This window comes from Ursus americanus, chromosome 14 (genome assembly GCF_024610735.1).
Source record: "Ursus americanus isolate L20-20 chromosome 14, mUrsAme1.1.p, whole genome shotgun sequence".
Taxonomy (NCBI): Eukaryota; Metazoa; Chordata; class Mammalia; order Carnivora; family Ursidae; genus Ursus; species Ursus americanus.
This window is the reverse complement of record NC_142140.1, coordinates 32109814-32130001: the sequence shown is the minus strand read 5'-3', so window position 1 is coordinate 32130001 and position 20188 is coordinate 32109814. Positions and strand designations below refer to the sequence as shown.

The 20188-nt window shown below is 36.4% G+C and overlaps 1 protein-coding gene across 40 annotated transcripts in view; it reads left to right on the top strand.

Annotated features, from left to right (window-relative positions):
• SLMAP (sarcolemma associated protein) overlaps window positions 1-20188 on the top strand; it is a 142775-nt gene that overhangs the window by 101548 nt on the left and 21039 nt on the right. For 29 of the 40 annotated variants that reach the window (XM_045807444.2, XM_045807445.2, XM_045807435.2 and 26 more), the window contains 3 exons: window positions 6010-6069; window positions 10998-11078; window positions 11361-11420. In XM_045807444.2, coding sequence (XP_045663400.1) covers window positions 6010-6069; window positions 10998-11078; window positions 11361-11420 — 201 coding nt within the window. Of the gene's footprint in view, window positions 1-6009; window positions 6124-10997; window positions 11079-11360; window positions 11421-20188 lie in introns of all 40 variants that reach the window. The other 11 variants (XM_087866922.1, XM_087866933.1, XM_087866929.1 and 8 more) reach the window with 1 other exon arrangement.

The window sequence follows — 20188 nt, the reverse complement described above, 5'->3', positions numbered from 1 at the left end:
TGGTCAAATGAATAAATATGCACTGAGGCATATTTGATGAAAGAAGGCTGACACAAAAGAATACTTACTGTAGTATTCTACTGATGTGAAGTTCAAAACCACTACAATTATACTACTTAGTCATGCACATTTGGGTAGTGTGACCATAAAGAAATGCAAGTAATTAAATACCATAAAGTCAAGATAGTAGTTACTTTTATGGGGTTTTGATTGGAAAGGGAATTGTGGGAAGCTTTAGGGGGTTGTGGTTAGGTTCTGTTTCTTGATTTGAGTTGTAGCCATATAAACATTTGCTTTTAAAAAATTTATTAACCTATACTTTTGTGTTTTGTGTCCCTTTCTGTGTGTTATTTTTCACAATAAATAAGTATGGTTTAGGGCCCCTGGGTGGCTCAGGTGGTTAAGTGTCTGCCCTCGGCTGGGGTGGTGATTTCAGGGTCCTGGGATCAAGCCCTGCGTCAGGCTCCCTGCTCAGCTCTGTCCCCCCTCATGCTCATGCATGCAGGCACTTTCTCTCTCTCTCTCCCTCTCTCATAAATAAATAATTTTTTTTAAAGTATGGCTTTAATATAGGAGAAAATGAATAATTATCTCTCTACAATATCCCTCAAAAAGAAGGAGTTTTTAAAAAGAAAGAATATCCTCTACTTTATCTTTCAGTTGTGCCAAGCCAAATAGCTCTTTCAAGACCTGGTTAGAAACTTTTTTTTTAAAGTAGGCTCCATGCCTAACATGGAACCCAACACTGGACTCAAACCCGCAATGCTGAGATCAAGACCTGAGCTGAGATCAAGATTTGGGTGCCTAACTGACTGAGCCACTCAGGTGCCCCAGAAACTTTTTTAAAAAGTGTTCTTTTTCTCAGTTATTTTTTTAAAAATTTTTTTAAAAGATTTTATTTCTTTGAGAGAGTGAGAGAGAGCACAGGTGGGAAGGAGGGGCAGAGGGAGAGGGAGAAACTGACTCCCCACCGAGCGAGGAACCTGATGCAGGACTTGATCCCAAGACCCTGAGATCATGACCTGAGCCAAAGGCAGATGCTTAACTGAGTGAGCCACCCAGGTGCCCCTTTTCCTCAGTTATTTAATTACAGGCCACTGATGATTCACCAGATTTGAGAATATGACCTTAAATAATTTCAATAGTGACAATAGCAGGAGGTAATTATTATTTAGCACTTTGATATTAGTACTGTGCAAAAGCATCTTGCAAATTCTTAGTTTTTTAGAATGAGGAAATAGTCAAATAATTTTTCCATATTTCATCCCTTTAAAAATAGATGTTCATTCATTCCACAGATAAATACCAGGCCTTATTTTAGCCATCGGGGGTACAGAAATGAACAAGATAGGGAAAACTTTGCCTTCATGGAGTTTACCTTCTTTGGAGGAAACAAAAACTAATAAACTAATAATATGTCAGGTAGTAATAAAGTCACTGAAGAAAAATAAAAGAATGTAAGACTATAGGTAGCTAAAAGGTAGCATGTGGGATTTGAACAGATTTCGGACTAAGCTGAGTGAGGTGTACATGTGTCCTGGGAGGGAGTGTGTGGGATAGAAACTATGAAAACTGGGACTGGTCTTAAATTGGAGTTTTAGAACAATAAAAATGTCTTTTTTTTTTTTTAAATAAAGGGCCAGATAGTAAATATTTTAGGCTTTGCAGGCTATAAAGCCTCTGTTGCAGCTACTAAACTCTGCTGTTGTAGAGGAAAGCAGCTGTAGACAATATGTACATGAATAGACCTGGCTGTGCTCCTCTAAAACCTTACTTACCCAACAGACAGCAAGCTGCATTTGGCCCTGTGGGGCTGTAGTTGGCTGACCCATGGGCTAGATCACGTAGACTTTGTAGGTCATGGTAGGGACTTCAGATTTTGTTCTAAGGGTAAGCATTTTGAGCAATAAATTACTCTAAGGTGTGCTTAGAATTTTTTAAACAAGGGGGTTACTTAGATCTTCAACATACTAGAGAAAGATTATAATGACTTTCAAAGTCTGCTTTTATATTATTTTGTTATTTTCTATATTCATGTAACATTTGTGAAACGTTGTTTTATGTGTCAGAATTGTGTTGGGAATTAAATTATTGATGAGATACCTCCCAGCTTCCACTAGACTCTAAATTGCTGATTTATCACATTTATCTTGGTAATAATCCATGAGGATACCTAGTATTGTACCTGGTACAGAGTAAATATTTGAAGGAATGAATGTATTCCTCAGAGTTCATAGTATGTAGGGAAAGGTAGACAAAAATAGATAGCTGCAGTATAGCTTCTTAGAGATAGGAATGACGGACTATGGACAAGGAGAGATACCAAATCCATCCAAGAGAAAGGAAGAAATTCCATTTTAGACATGGTGAGATGAAGTTACTGAGGGATTTCTGGATGAAAATGTTTGCAAAGTAGTTAGACAGTAGTGTTCTGAGACCTGAGAGAGACAGCTAGACTAGGCATCAACATTTAGAAATTATGCAAATGTAGCAGGTAGTTAATACTATTTAAAATGAATTTTTGTTGTTATTGACAGAGATCTTAAAGATTAACACATTTTTTTTCTTGGTAGAACTATAAAAATTTTGTATTCCACTTCCTTCCTAAATAGAGACAATGCTGCATTGAAAATCTTTGTACAGTTGTCTCTTTCCAGAGTAATACACGGAATAGGGGCTATGGGTCAAAGGACATGTGCTTTCACCATTTGGATAAGTTCTGTCAAAATGCCCTCTAAAAGAAAATGATAGCAATTTACACTCCCACCAGAAGGGTACAAGATTACTCACTCGCCCCTCCTGGTATTAAATGTTTGCCAAACTGATGAGCCAATAATGCCATGACATTATTTCAGTGGGTAGACCATAAATTTCACATTTACTGGAGATTTGCTTTTCTTGGCCTGTGAATTCAATGTTGTTATTCTTTGTCCCTTTTCTGCTGTGTTGTTTGACTTTTTCTCATTCATTTTTGGAGGGCCTCACGTGTTTTCCATCCCCATGCTCCCTTTCCTTCTTCCGTGCTTTATTTTTCTACATAACCTCCATCTGACATACTGTTCATTTATTTATCATCCCTCCCTCCTCACCCAATTAGAACATAAGAACCAGTAGTGCAGGAATTTTGTCATTTGTTCATTCTAATGTTTCCAGCACCTAGGAGAGTATCTGGCACATAGTAGGTTCCCCCTAATTAATTGTTCAATGAATGAATGAATAATAACCCTTTATCTGCTCTTTATTTTTCAAATATTTTCTCCACGTCTGTCACTGGCCCTTCACCTAGGTTTACAGTGAGTTTGATCAGAAAATTTTAATTTATATGAGATCAGATCTCTCTGTCCTTTCACATATGGCTTTTGTGTTCTGCATTATGCCTAAGACCTTTTTTTTTTCCTTAAATCTTTTGATCCCCTTCACCCATTTCTCTCACCTCCATGCCTCCTGTCTCTGGCAACCACCAATCTGTTTTTTGTATGTATGAGCTTGTTGGTTTTTTTTTTTTTTTAATTCCACATGTAATTGAGATCATATGGTATTTGTCTTTTTCTGTATGACTTTATTTCACTTAGTATAATGCCCTCAAGGTCCATCTGTATTGTCCCAAAAAGCAAGATTTCATTCTTTTTTCTGGCTGTAATATATATATTTCTTTATCCATTCATGCATCATTGGACACCTGGGTTGTTGCCATATCTTGGCTACTGTAAATAATGCTGCAATGAACGTGGGGGTGCATATATCTTTTTGAGTTGGTGTTAGAAGAGAAAGTAGAGGAAATATTCCAGAAAATATAACAAAAAAGACAAGAGTGGGCTTGAGGTTTTATTTAAGAAAAAAAAGTGGGGGATATTTAAGAAAATTAGGGAGTTGATCCTGCAGATCTAACATCTGAATAATAAGATTTCCAGAGTGTGGGAAGGGAGAAAGTGGGAAAAGAGGATGAATGAAAAAGAGAAGAATTTATCAGTGAAGTAGAATAGAAGGTAATTCCCCAGAATTGAAGATAATGAGCTTCTAAACTGAAAGGATGCACTGAATGCTCAACACAGTAGATTTTAGAACACACACACTAAGCCAGACACAGAAATTTACATATTGTGTGATGGTATTTAGATGAAATATCCAGAATAGGAATGCACAGAGAGAAAGCAGATGAGTGATGGCTGGGGCTGGGAAGGGAGGATGGGAAGTAAACCCTTAATGAGCATGAGGTTTCCTTTTGGGGTGGTGAAAATGTTTTGGAACTGGATGGACGTTGTGGTTGCATAACATTGTGAATGTACTAAATGCCACTGAATTGTTCTCTTTAAAATGATTATTTTGTGTTATGTGAATTTCACCTCAAAAAAAAAAAAAGAAAGAAAAGGAAAAAGACCATGTTCTGAGTATATGAAATTTAAGAACACCAGGGATAGAGAGAAGATTCTGAAAATGGCCAAAGAGAAACAAAGGATCTCCTACTCTATTAGTCATAATAAACTGAATTATAATATAGCAATAAATAAACTTCTGAAATCTAAATGACTTAATTCAACAAATATTTTTTTTGCACTCATGCTACATGTCCATGGTGAAGGAGAGAACACTGTTTCATGTTGTTATTCAGGGATCTAAGTTCACGGAGCCTTTACCATCTTATGATAAAGAATTTTGCCATCTCAGCAAAGAAGATAGGAGAATAGAAAATTCCTACTCTTTCTTAAATACTTTGGCCCTGGCTAGAACCAGTCATGTGGACCTCCCTTAGTGCTAGGGAGTTTGGAACATGCAGTCCCCCATGTGCTCAGAAAGGGCAAGCACAGCCGACTTTGCTGAGCACAAGAAGTCTCTACCATGCATACTGAGGAACAGGACTCACCATCTCATTTGAAGCTAGAAGACAGTAGAACAATGCTTTCAAAATTTTGAAGGAAAAGTATTTCCTGTAGAATTGTGTATCTAGTCTAACCATCGGTCAAATGTGAGAGTAGAACACTAATATTTTCAGAGGAACAAAGTCAAAGCGTTTACCTCTGTCAACCCCTTCAGGAAATTAACTGAGGATATGTTACATTAAAACAAGGGAATAAAACAGGATGAGAAAGATATAGGTTCTGGGGGTAGGGGATTTTGGATACAGCCCAGACTAGAGCAGAAAGATTAAAGGGCTGGGGGAAGAACGGACAGGGATATATAATGTGATGGATTACCTGATATGTTTGACAGTGTTGAGAGTTTTTATGGTTCTATGACAACTTGGAGGGGGGAAAAAGAGGTTACAGTAATCTTGGAACAGGTTAAGTGGTTGAGTGGTGAGCGTAAACCAAGCTGCATTGGGTTGAAGAGTGAAGGAATAGAGAAATGACTTTACATACTGCGTAAGTGTAAATTCAAGGAGACCAACTGACATACAGGATTAAATAAAGGAATATACAGAATAGATATCCTTCTCAATGAAATGTAGAATATGGAGATCTGAATTTAAGTAAATTATAAAGAAGCTACATTATACATTTAGAGAATCCCCTATAAAACAAAACAAAGCAGTATTTGTTTTAGTATCTTTAAAAATGATTCATTTTAGTGAAGCATGTCATATGTGCATCTCTGCTGAATTGTATCAATAGGGAAAAGTAAACTATTGGTATAACATAATTTATATTCTTTATTTAAATAAATATTTTCTCAGAATTCCTTTATTTCAACTTCTTATCCTTGATTTAAAGAGGGTTTCTTTCTTTGTTCTGAGTCCTTTTTTAAAAGGTCTAGGCTTTTTAGATACGGTAAAAACTAAAGAAAATAAAAGACAAATTGTCCCCCTACCTCCAGATTTCTCCATTAATCTCATTGCTCTATTATAGTTTGAGTTTTCTTAGTTCTCCTTCCAGCTTCAAGTTTTTGTACAAGCCTAGTCATGGGAGTAATATTATCATCTTTAAATTTGGTCATGGAATGTGTTACACTGCCCCGCTCAGGGAAATGCTACTCGGTTTGGGCTTGGATAGTAACGTTTGTTTTCTTTGGCAGAGAAGCTGATCGTCGAGGGGCATCTAACCAAAGTGGTAGAAGAAACAAAGCTTTCAAAAGGTTCGTTTTCTGTGGGTTTTCTGTGGGTTTTGAGCACTCTTTTGGATAATGAAGGTTAGTGTACATTTCCAAGGTCATAGTATTTTAACCATCAATTTATTTCTTATAGGTCACCAGCTGCAATCCAGTAACAGTATCATATAATATAAAATAGTTGGAGTTCTGTCTTAAGAAGGGTATCTTAATTAGAAAGTTTCTTTTTAAATGGGTATATATATATGTATTTTTTTAAAAAGTGCTTGACATAGGTTTCATTAGGTTTTAAAAGCTTTGCTCTGACCTGTCTCACTTCTAGCATTATTTTCAGCTTTGATATTTGGTATTTGTTATATTTGATATAAAATTTTAATTAAACACAACATAAATCTTTTTTGAAACAACAGGTGAAAAATGCTTGCAGTTCTGTTTCTTTGATAGTCGTACCTTTAACATTCCTTATGAAATTTAATATTTTCTTAATTTTTGGCATATGAATTTGATTTAAACAAGTGATTATGTAGCACCTTCTTATATTTATAATGCGTAGTCTTAAAATTGCCTGAAATAGTTTATTCTATTAATTCTCTTCTGTTACAATTGTCAGAGAAGAAAAGTACATTTTAAAGCATTATATTGTCAAATCACTCTTATGCATTAGGGAAATTGGACAAATAAATTTGGTGTGATATGCTTATTATCATTTTAGGACTTTCATCAGAACCTACCAGTATAAAGTTTATAAGTAGATTCACAATCTTTTTGGTCAGTTAAAACAATGAGTGATAAAAGTTTGGAATACTCCGTTTCAGTACATTCTGTTTTATGAAAGTAACTGGATCCATTTTGTCTTTTAAAAATATTTAAAAGGAGAATGTTATTTCAAGTATCTGGTGGCGTCCATTCTGAATTTTGTGCATGGCAGATGCCATATTTGGGGAAAGAATGCATAGAATATGCATCACTAATATTGTTCTGGCAAACAGGCATTGGGTTTCAGAGCAGTGAACTATTTTTAGTACATGTGGTAATTTATTTCATCTAATTAAAGTGAGATGAGAACAGATTTTAACATAGCTGTTACTTCACCACCCTAATACCTATTCAGATTAGTTGAATAGCCAGCACACTGAAGTGGAAGTAGAGCCTTAGAAGAAAATCAGTCCTTTAACTAAAGAAAAATATCTTGCTACTTTAGTGCTTCTATTTAATGCATTCTGAATTAGAATATATTTGCTTGAAATTATGCGATGTCATTATTGAAAAAGATTTGTGCCATCTTTACTGATTTGCTTTTGAAACCTGGCTATAAAATATGTGTTGAAAGCTTTAAAGAGCATGCATTTTGATCCAGTAATTCCACTTCTGGGTTTTTATATTAAGAAACAAATTGGACAAATATGCAAGGGTATTTGCTGTAATGTTTTAAAAGCAAAAAGAGGAAAACAGAAATATCCAGTAATGCGGCATTTAGTAAATAAATTATAGCAAGTAAGTCCATGCAAGTGAAAAAATACATCCTTTAAGAATGATCATACAGATCCAGGTTTTATATACCCAGAGATTTTTCTGTCAGCGGTCAACATTTTACAAGCATTTCTCACAGTTAACATGCAGAGGTACACTAATCCTTGTAACAAACTAGGTGGCTGAGATAAGTTACATTTTAAATGCTTTATATCCAGCTATAAAGTATTTCTTTTGGATTTGGCTAAATTGTTTTATTTTTAAAAAGCTTTCATGGGTGATAGAATTTGATAGAATTTCTTTTCTGTATTGAAAATAACAGTTGCTAGAGATTGCCAATTACCAGGTATTGTAAGTCTTAGTATTTCTTTCAGATATTTCACCTAATGCAAAATGTAATCATAGGTTGCATGTGCTTTCTGTGTAAACCTTAACTCAACCAGCGGTCATTGTATGTTTTCTGTAGCCTTAGGGTGGAAGTTGAAAGAATACTAGTAGGTAAAACAGATGGTTTCAACTCCAGGTTCCTCCACTAACTAGCTAGCTATATGCCCTCAGGCAACTTACTCTTTAAACTTCAGTTTCCTCATTTGTAAAATGGAATTGACAATATTTAACTGTGGGAATTTGTGGGAATTTAAGGAAATGTTGCTTTTAAAGCAAGAAGCGTTATTCTGGTATTCGACCAATGTTAGTTTTCATTTCCCTTCTTGCTTGCTTTTCAACTAATGGTTCCATTGGTGTAGAAAGTGGTCTGTGGCCAGTATGTTTGTTTTGTCCAACCATCATTTTGTGTTCTCAGAGATAGAGTGAAAATACTCACCTTGTTGTAGACTTTCCAGTTTGGGAACAGTTTTGGTATTGATGTTGGTAGCTATTCTGTTTCCTTCTCTATATTATTGGTATGTATCTTAGTGATTAAGTACTGCATAGGAAATCAACCAGTAAGGATTTTTTAATACTAGGAAGTTGGGTGCCACCTCATATAGCTAAAGAATGGTGTTTTGAAAGAGACACTCTGCCTCTCATTTGTTGTGTCCTGTGTTTCATTCTTGAATAGATTTGATTTGCCTCCATATAATAATTATAATATCAGGACATAACAATGATGGACCATGATTTGACTTGTCTTCTTACTTAAAATAGATTCGAGCCTTCAAACATCCTCTCTTTGGAGCACCTACTATGTACTGAACACTCTTCTCTGCAATGGGGATATAGCAGTTAACAAAGCAGACAAAAGTCCCTACCCTCATGGGACTTATATTCTAGTAAGATCTTAATGGAAGATTTGGTCCCACCTTTAATTTTACCTTCCTGGCTGATACTCTAAACAAAAAATAGAAGTTCCTTCTAAGCCAGAAGAATACTTTTGAAAATATATTCTTCTTGTTTTACCTCAGTATCTTGATCATAAAATTGCCAAAAATATTAAAATCAGAAGAGAGTCATTTTTTTATTCTCCCAGAGTGGTTCCTTTTCCATCTGTGTATAGATTAGATGTATTAGCCTGCTTTGTTTGAGACTGTAACTTTGTGATTAAAACTAGAACATTCAGAAATGTCTGATTATAGCACGCTGAATGCACCAGAGGTCATAGATTGGATTCCCATGGGTCTCCATGGTCAGTGACTTCACTTCTAATCTAAGCTCTGTGTCTCTCAGCAGTTGGCCTTTGACTAGAAATGGCAGTGAGAAAAGAAACAAAAGGCTTCTTGTAATCTATCACCTATTTCATAAATTAAGCCACAAATTCTAGGGATGTTCTTAATGGAATAGCCATAAGAAGTTATATTCTAGTATTGTGTTAAGTATATTTTAATATTAATTAATGGTTTTAGATATGTTTCTGATTACTTTCCAAATGGAAAATATCTCTTGATTTAGTTGGTTTTAAAACGATATATATTAACAAAAATTTTCGAACAATGTATGACAATATGAAGTTAGTAAATATCTGCCATGTCTCTACCTCCAGAAGTGACAATGGGTATCTCTGTTATGGATCTTTCCAGAGTTGAATAAATATTACAGCTGAAAATTCATAGCTAAATGTATAGCTATTTTCAATATAAATGGGGTACATATTATACATACTGTTCTTTAACACCCCTTATATTTACTTAATAGTAAGGAATACATCTTGAATATTTTCCATTCCATAATGAACCATGCTGCAGTGAACATCCTTATATATACTATATGTAGTCTGCTTTTCCTTTAGAAAAGTACTAGACGTGGATATGCACATTTAAATTTTTGATATGTGTTACCACAAACAACAGCCATAACATTATAAAAAATAATCATATGCTCAGTGAATTTATAATCTAACTAAAGAAATAAGATACCTAAATACACATAGAATGATATAAAATAGAACATGATTAATTACAAAATCAGAGGACACAGAGAAGATGCAGTAAGAAGGAGCAGCATGCTGAAATGAAGACTGCCTTAGAGGCGATGGGGCTTAACCTGTATCTTACGGAGTGAATAGGCCAAGTAGAGAGAATGGTCATTGAGTTTAGTGAAATATCAAGTCAAGCAAAGAATTAGAGGTTATAGTGAGCATGTTTCAGCCCTGCAAAGAGGCTAGCCTGACTGTGACAGAGCTCATGTGTGAATTAATGCAGGGACCAAATTATAGCCAAATCCTGGGATGTAAAGCTTGGCTGAGACCTTGTGGAGAATGGGGAGATGCTGTAGGATTTTGGTCAGAGAAATGACCATCTCTGTAAACGGTATTCTAATGCATGCCATAATACATGCAGGTGTACGATTATAGATAAGGATCTACAGCTTAATTGTCAGTCATCTTTAATAAATTGTTGGGCTTATAGTTAGGAATTTTGAGAGCAACTTGTTGAAAACAAGCCCTAGGATGTCTTTATTGGCTCAGGCAGCATACCACTGGCATATAATCCCAAAACTTTTTTTAAGTCTTTCTCAATGTTGTTCAGGTACAGTTATATTTTTTTAAGATATAAAAGGCTGTTGATTTTCTTGTTTTAAATATCATTTTTATAACAGTTGTGATTTTAGAGTTTTATATAAATATAAATATTACTAAGTATAACTATTGCTAAGGCAACCTAACTAGTGTTTTTATATAAGTGAGCCATTTCCTTGCATCATCTTCATACAATGTCCACATTGTCTTGGAATTTTGCTATATTTGTTGCAGTTCTCTGAATACTTTAGCAAAGCTTGCTTCATTTTTGTTTCTAATTGGCCAGTGGACAGCCTTGACAAAAGCCCCAGCCCTCTGCACAGCAGACACGATCCACATTATAATTTAATATGAGCCACGTGTAATAACCAGCATTCCATTTTGGACCAGAGTGGTGAAGAAGTAAGAGATTCAGTGACCTCAGTTAATTTTAAAAGTATTTTGCATATCAGTAGATTAGAGCACTCAAAGCCTGAAGAAGTTTTATTGCTAAGGTTGTAATGAGATTTTACTTTCATTTTTTTCTTGGTAGAAAACCAGGCAAGAGCAAAAGAATCTGATTTGTCAGATACTCTGAGTCCAAGCAAGGAAAAAAGTAGTGACGACACTACAGGTGAGTTGTAACCTAATGTTTGCCAATCTACAGATAAGTATTGTTACTGGCTGAGTAGTTGAAGTATGCAGGTTAATGTGGGTGGAGATTTCAAAGTTTGTGTTTGGGGGAAAAGCAGTTTCCATTTTTGAAGTTACTCCCTTGAATCTTGGATATATTGTTAAAATTACTTTCAACTGTCCAAATACGATAACTGTGTAAATATCAGTTATTTATTTTGAGAGTGATAGCTTGAGGGTGGAGCTGATTACCGTTTGTAATTATCTTTTTTGCCTCCTGCAGACGCCCAAATGGATGAGCAAGACCTAAATGAACCTCTTGCTAAAGTGTCCCTATTAAAAGGTACTTTAACATGTTTTAATGGCTTTTTTTTTTTAAGTTTTTATTTATTTATTTGACGCAGAGCGAGAGAGAGAGAGAAAGTGAGTGTGCACAAGCATGGGGAACGGGAACGGCAGTCAGGGGAGAAGCAGGCTCCCTGCTGAACAAGGAGCCCAATGCCGGGCTCGATCCCAGGACCCTAGGATCATGACCCGAGCCAAAGGCAGCTGCTTAACCAACCAAGCCACCCAGGCGCCCCTTTTATGACATTTTAAACCAAGGCATCAGATTCACCCTTTGTCATATGTATAATGCGAAGTTTTAAATTTAGTTAAGAGATTAAGACAGGTTCTCTAAAGTAGCAGGAACTAAAATTTAAAATGTTGGCATTGGTGCCAATGCTTCAAACAAAAATATTTAAATCGTAAAATAATTTGGATCAGTCAAGGTTATAGAAGGGCAAAGTGGTAAGAGGTAGAACATGAAATGCAGCTGTAATTTTTTTGTGTTTACCTTGATATCTCTGATAGAAGCTCATTAGCACTTTTAACATAAATTAGGAAAAGTTGAAAATATTAATATTCTTGAAAGAACTAACTGCCTGTTTGCTCTGTTGTCATACGGTAGCAGTTGTAAATTTCCTCATTTTCTCGTCCTCCTCATCCTCCAGTAAATATACCCAGGTTCTTAGGACACTCTTCTAGAAATAGGTAGGGCTAAGATAAGCAATGCATGTAACAAACTTTTACTTGTGTCACTTCTAGGTGAAAACTACATTTATTTGTTGATATTGACTTGTTGAGACTGAATTGGGTGGTAAATAAATCAGCATTTATAGAAGTGTTTTTAAAATAGAGTGCCTCGGATGGCTTATTGATAAATTTGTGATTATCAGCATTTAGTCTCTTTTATATTGCCTTTTGTATTACAAGAATAGTTGACATACAAGTTCAGCCCTGTGGGTTAAACATATTGTTAGCAGTAGAGTAACACCAGGCAGCTGTCTGGAATCAGCAAAACAGCCTATGAAGTTTCTCTATGTAGAGATGCCTATGCTTCTGGCTGGGCTTTTAAGGAGTCTCTTAGTCCAGACCCCAGGTTTTGGATTATGTAAGGAAGGAAGCCTTAGTTTCACCCTGCATAACCCTGCCGCTGGCTTACTTGTCAATGATGGGAACTGGGGGAGAATCCCAGATTCTCTTACAGGTTCTTAGTCTAGGCATCCTGGCCTTCTCTTCTCCCCATGGAAACTGAAGCTCACATTTCTCTTTGAGCCACCTTTGACTGAATTCCATTACTAAGGGAAGTTCTGAGCATTATCGGCCCAGGCAGCACAATTGTCACTGTCTTTAAGTACAATCATAGTTTCCAGCACTTTTCAAGCACTCTTACTGATCTGCACTCTTCCCAGGTGACCTTTGGTGTTGATGAGGCATGCTTTTTTCCTAGTATGATAATAGTACATCTAAATTAATGTTTGCATAGTCCGGAAATCTCATCTTGGAGCATTTCTGATTCTTCTCAGAAATTCAGTACTGTTACTGATGCTGAAAAACTGTCAGAACCCCTGGGCCTTTGTGGGAACAGAGAAACAAGAAGGGAGGTGAATGAGTAATGAGCACCTGTCATTCAAAAGTAGCTGTTTTTATGGTCTTTTTTACTGTAGAAATCTCCCAGAAATCTTTTCAGCAACCAAGTGCAGATTGATTTATAAGTAACATTTATGCTTGTGTTAATTATATTCAGCTGTTATTAGTGCTCTTGTGATTTTATGTGTCAGTCTGTTTTGGATTTTATTTTTATCCCCTTGCCTACCACAATGCCAGATGTTCAGTAAAACTCAGTTATTTGTTGAATGAATTAATAATAGACCTCTTACATCAAAGTTATAAAACCATAAGAGCATTAGGAATGTAACACACTCTAGCCAAGAAGCTAAAAGTCAAAGAGCTCTGGGTTCAGTCCTAGCTCTGCCATGTATTTATAATTTGCCCTTGGGGGCAAGTTGCTTCACCCCTCTGTGCTTCCGGTTTTTTCATTTGTCTTATTGGGGCTTACTGTGAGGATTAAATGAAATAATGCGTGTAGATCACTTACTATGCATAACATGTTACGCATCATAATGAAGACCCTGCTAATAAGAATGATGTTGGTGATTGATAAAAGCAGACCTATCTGTTAAAGAGTAGCTTTTCATTAATTAAATAAAATGGTGGTGTTTAAAAAAATATATTTCCTACTATATCTTTTAGGGAAAAGAGGTTGGTGGTGGTGGATCTTTTCCAATTAATAATGCATTTGTTTGTTTACTCTGTCAGATATCAGGAAAACCTTTTTTTAATCCTTGAATCCCATAGGAAGGCTAACTTGTATCTGTAAAAGTGCCCATCCTATAGGCTGAGGAGCCAGACTCAAGGAAAAGGGACTGAGGGGGGAGTTGTAGGAGGGAAGAAGACTAGAAAATATGAGGTGCCTATGTAGGGAGGGTGGGTGGACGGATGCTGCTAATGATTGCTTGGGTGCCATAGGTAAAGGTGGGTCAGAGTTTTCCTAACCGTACTTGAAGTTAAGGTGACAAAAACAAAAACAGAATCCCAAAACTTTCCTTACATTTCTACAGGATTGCAACTTTTGTTAGTGAAGTAGTATCTTTACCAACACCCCTTAAAAGGTTTTGCAGCTGACTGTTAAGTCAATCAGTGATTAGATATAAAGAAAAATCTCCCGTTAGAAACAGGCATATTTTAGGGGCGCCTGGGTGGTTCAGTGGGTTATGCATCTGCCTCCGGCTTAGGTCACGATCCTGGGCTCCTGGGATCAAGCCCCGCATGGGGCTCCCTGCTCAGCAGGGAGTCTTCTTCTCCTCCTCTTCTCCCTCTCTCGCTCTCTCAAATAAATAAAACCTTAAAAAAAAAAATAGGCATATTTTAAGAGTCTCCAAGAAACAGTCACCATAGCCCTGAATGGTTGTTTTTCCATTGCTTTTCTTTTCTTTTTTTTTTTTAAGATATTTATTTATTTATTTATTTATTTGTTTGTTTGTTTGTTTGTTTGATAGATAGAGCATGAGCATGAGCAGTGGAGAGGAGACAGAGGGAGAGGGAGAAGCAAACTCCTCACTGAGCAGGGAGCCTGATGGGATGTGGGGCTTGATCCCAGGACCCCAGGATCATGACCTGAGCCAAAGGCAGATGCTTAACTGACTGAGCCACTAGGGCACCCTATTTTTCTTTTGTAAGAATTGTATAAATTCTTAAAAATAATATATTCTGGCACTTACTAGAAACTCCTGGCTTTTGGTTGATTGTGTGTGGTTATGCATTGTAATCTCTATAATTAGGTTCAGTAGGCTGATAGAACTTTTCTCTTAAATGAAGGATATCAATTATTCGCCACGGTGTTAACCATCAGAGTTGTAGAAAGTAGCCCCTTTATTTTCCTCATTGAAACCCTGTGCCTGACTTCTTGAACCACTATTTTTAAATTTTATTTTTCCTTTTAAAAAACAGCCAATCTTTATTTAGAATTACAAAGTGTGCTACTTTTCATGTTAGTCATCTAGGATTAGGAAAAGAATCTGAAGTAGATTAAATATTCACCATGAGATATAAATAAAATGATGATAGCAATAGTATCTTTTTCCTGAAATATTATGTTCAATTTATGCTATTTCTGAAGGAGAAATAAAGATGTGGCTTGAACCACAGGTTTTTATATGCTTAATCATTTCCCCAAAAAAGGGAAAAGGAAACCGGAGTTCAGTCCAAGTAGTACCTGATGCAAGTTTGCTCTATGTAAGGAACTGTGCCAGGGACTCCAGTGGTTTCAAACTCTGATAAGACCATCCTTGGGGTTTGAGGAGTTTCTAGTCAAATTGGTGATAGGAGAGGTATAGATAATAAGCTGCTTCTTTGTGGTTGTTGCCATGAAGAGTTCAAGAAAGGAGAAAGAATGTCCAGTTTTTGTGTTTCTTTTTGTTTATCTTGGAAGATGGGCAGGAAAGGCAATTTGAGCCTCATGAAAGCAGTATCATTTGAGATGACCCTGAAAGTGTGTCATACCACGTATGGCCTATTTAGTGACAACCAATCCTGAATCTGGTTGAGATTCTAGATCCAACTGCCAACTTGCGGGATGTGTAAAGAACTGTAGACATATTCTAAATGAAAGTGGTGGGGATACAACAGCAAAATCCAGAAAGTGGAGAATTTTATAGGGCACACAAAAGTAAATTGCAAGGTTTGTGAGAAAAAAGGAAGAAGGATGGGGAAACCTATCAATTAGATTTAAAAGATGTGTCAACTAAATGCAATGTGTGAACCTTGTTTGGAACTTCATTCACACAATCCAACTCTAAAAGCGTTTGAGACAGTGGGAAAATTTTAATACTGACTAGGTACTTGATATTAAGGAGTTGCTCATGATTTTAAATGTGATAATAGCATAGCATTACAGTTCTCATTAATTTTTTTGTTGTTCCTATCTTTAGAGATGATCTAGATATAGATTTTTTTAAGTGGGTAGGATTATAAGAAGATCGAGATACATTCTTAGAAAAAGGAAATATTAAAAACCACAAGCTTAGATAATATGGGTTGGGTTTGACAAGTATAATTAAAGTCTGTTCACAATCATTTCAGTGTTTTTAGGTCGGGGTGACTCTTTTGGCAGAATTCTGTAGCTTCTGAATGCAGAAATGGTATGGTCAGACCTGTATTTTGAGGGGATTTGTTGGATGAACTGGAATGGGTAGAGGCTGGAAATGAGGCAACCAATTAGGAGGCTTAGGTAATCATTGAGAGTCTGAGCTAGGACGGTTTCTGTGGAAATTTAAACAGAAGAGCAAAATCCAGTTTGGGTCCCTGTTGTTCTGTACTGTATCATCTTTCCTTTGGTAATCTTATCTCAGATCTGTAGGCTTAAGGAACTGAATATGAGAGATAAATGGAAGTTAGATATAATTCCAGCATTTGATGCGGAGTTACTGAAAGAATGGTAGTGCTATTGACAAAAATAGTATTTCTGGAAGTATGGGTGTCCTGGTGGGGAAAGTGATGGTTTAAGTTTGAAGCAGTCTTGAACAGGAAGGATGACTTAACAATAGGTTCTGCTTTGCCTGGAACCATTTATGTCCATTGTCCCAGCACAATTATTAAAAGTGCTTCCTTTCACATTCAAAGGTGTCCCGGCTTTGTATTGTCATCCGAGGGACCAGAGATGCAGTTGGAAGTGCAAGATAGGAAGTAGGACTAGAAAGTCATTTTCATTTATTTCTGAGACTTTTATTGACCCAGGAAATACAGAGATAAGACACAGGAGGAGACTGCAGTCTTCTAGAGGAAAAAAGATATGTGGATAGTGTAGTAAGTGTTTTAATGGGTGTGATAGAAACTTTGGACAGCACAGATAACTTCCTGGCTAGGGGCAGGGATGGGATAGAGCAGTAGTCAGGATGGCTTCCCAAATGGGATAGTTAAAGGTAAGTGAGAATATGCCAAGAAGGGAAGGGGAGCCATGCATTTCTTTAAAATACTATTTACATTTACAAGTAGTAATAATGTTTAAAGTCAGAATAGCATCTGTCAGTGAGGAAGTGTACAGGAACACAAGTGTGATAGAGCAAAGACTGTGTGGGACAAATGTGATGAAAGATAAGACTTGGTCAGACAGAAGGCAGTAACATGTTTGGGAATTCTGTGCATAAGGGTGACCATAATAGCAGGGGGAATTTATGGAGAAAGAAAAGGACAGTGGGGTGGACAGAGGAGCCAACAAAAGAACCAGTTGTGAAGAACCTGGCTGAAGGGATGGCAAATGGGTGGAAATCGACAGTTAAAGGCTGCTGCCAAAGTTAAATTCACAGTTAAATTCGTAGTTAAAAATGCCACCTAGGACTGTCTCACATGGCTGCACATACCTATGAGGGAAAAATGGTCCTTCCCCTCTGTGATGGTTTTTCTCATCAGACCTTCCAAAAGGAGGAGTGGTCATAGTAGAAAGAGGGTGCACCCACCTGGCCAGCTGCCTCAGATCACTTATTTAAAAAATAATAATAATTCCATTCAATTCAATTAGCCAACATATAGTTCGTCATTAGTTTCAGATGTAGAGTTCAGTAATTCATCAGTTGCATATAACACCCAGTGCTGATCACATCACATGCCCTCAGACTGATCACTTCTATTAGTTGATGAGGTAGCAAACATGGCTGCAACAACCTTCGGCAAACATGCATGTGCAAAATAAAACAGGAAGAAGTGCTTTGATTCGGCCCTTTCCCAAGTGGTTCAGAGTATCTCAACCGTGTTTAGAGCAAAGGTCAGAATTTAAGTTAAACCTCCAGTCACTTTTCTGAAGAAGTAGTGACACAAAATTTTATTTAGGATATCTTGTAGGTATTCTGTGTGCCAGGGCTGGTTCATTTAGTGGGTTCTTGTATGGCATGGATCTCTTTACAGAATTTAGCTTTATTCTGAGAAAAGCTGGCCTGTGGCCCAGACTGTGTACACCAGGCAGTTCTAAGGATACATCATTTATGTTAGGGAGAGAACAGATTCTGTTAATCTTAACACCTCATCATGGTTCCTAAAAAACATTTATTTCTGTTTGACTTACACATCTAAATAAAATGGATTTGGCTCAGAAAGGCTTTCACTTATCTTCATCTAAACACTTTCCACCAGTACTCATCACAGCACTTTTCACAAGATTGTGAAGTAGATTGATACAGAGAATCCCTTTCCATGACAAAAGTCAGCACCATGAGAGTAGACCCAAGCCATAGTAAACTAATGCATTTTCCCACATAACCATATGAAATACAATGTGCCCTTGGTCAACCTTAGCACAAAAAGACTTAGCATTTGGGGGGTGCCTGAGTGGCTCAGTTGGTTAAGCATCTGCCTTCAGCTCAGGTTATGATCGTGGAGTCCTGGGATCGAGCCCTGCGTCAGGCTCCCTGCTCAGTGGAGAACGGGCTTCTTCCTCTGCCTGCTGCTCTGCTGCTTGTACTATCTCTGTCTCTCACTCTCACTCTATCTCAAATAAATAAAATCCTTTAAAAAAAATTAGCACTTGGTTTTCTGAAAAGAGAATCTGCACACTACTTGATTAGTTTGCATGGTCATTGTGTGTATTAAATTTAATTTGTAAAGATTTTTGTTCAGTATCTTCACTTCTATGATCAAACACTGTATAGAGTTTGTACGTGTCCATTATGACATCTTATCTGCTCTAATTAAAATGCTGATCCTTTTTATTATATATATATATTATATATAAAGAACTAATTTGCAAATAGTAAATCTCTATGTTAGCACAGTTTATTAATGCCTAGATTATATTTTGTTTCCTGAAATATAATTACTTACCATAAAATCTGTTCCATTGTTTTTAGTTTAAAAAGCAAGTATTAGTTTTGCTTCACAGCATCACTGATCAAGGGAATTGTTATGCTGCAGACAAGAACTGTCTGCTTTCATAGACCTTAAAGGTGGATTATATATGATTCTTCATTTATAAAAAGGATCCCCTTCTTCAAAATGAAATAGTTCTCTAGTAATTGTATTAATTCATTTATGATTATTATGTTTATTTTTTTAATCTACACATTTAAATGCAAATCTTTGGTTATCTTGTATATTAATCAGTTAAGTGCTCACTGTATGTCTACCATTGTATTAGATGGAGTACAGTATGTCCCAGGTAGTATGGAACATAAGCGTAAAGCATATGCATTTAACATTTGTTACTAAGAAGAAATCAACGACAGGAATCCTCTTATTTCTAGAGAAGTAAGAGTTAGTTGTTAGGAAAGCATACTAATTAAAACTAATTTCTATCATATAACTAAGAAGTTACTATGATTTATGGGAAAGAGTTGGGCTAGAGTGAGAATTCTAGTCCTATCTCTACCCCTTTCCAGATGTGTAAGCCATTTCAGATCTCTGGACCTTTATTTCCTCATTTGTCAAATGAAGGAGTAGGTCTTTTCCAAAATTCTGTGTATCTCTATGGATTCATGCTCCTTTTAAAAATGAAGCTAAATGCTATTGAACAGTTAGAGAACTTGCAAAGAGCTTACTGGTTTGCTTGGGTTTGACTGTCAAGCTCAAAAATCAGGCAAGAGACCAATGTGTGCTGGGAGTTAGATGCAGTCAGGGGATTAGATGCAAAGACCTCATTCAGCCTGGGCTTTAAAGAATGGTCAGGCTTGGGGGAGTAAAGGAGATGGCATGAGCAAAGGTACATGAGGAAAGTAGTCTCGTGACTACTACAGAACTACTAAGGAGACTAATAGGAATTGAGTATATTAGGGAGTAATGGAAAATAAGTAATGACTGGATTATGGAGAACTTTAAAAAGTCAGATAAAGATTTCTGCATTTGTTATAAGAGGGAGTCAAAATAGGTTCTTTTTTTTAATTCAGTTAGCCAATATATAGTTTCAGATGTAGTATTCGGTAATTCATCAGTTGCATATAACACCCAGTGCTCATTTAGATCACTTCTTCATCTAAGTAAGAGAATTGCTTTAGTATTCCAATATAGGATAGAATGCAGAGGGTCAGGCTAAGTTAAGGGCAAGAATTTAGAAAAGCAATGATTAGGGCTTATTCTAAGATTGTAACGTTGGGATTGGTAATTTCAAGAGACCTTTTTTAATTATGAAAAATTTCAAACACAAGAAAAGTTGAAGAGTACCAAAAACACTCATATATGGCCACCACATAGATTCAACAGTCATTAGTGTTTGCCATATTTTCTTTATTTATATGTGTATATATGTAG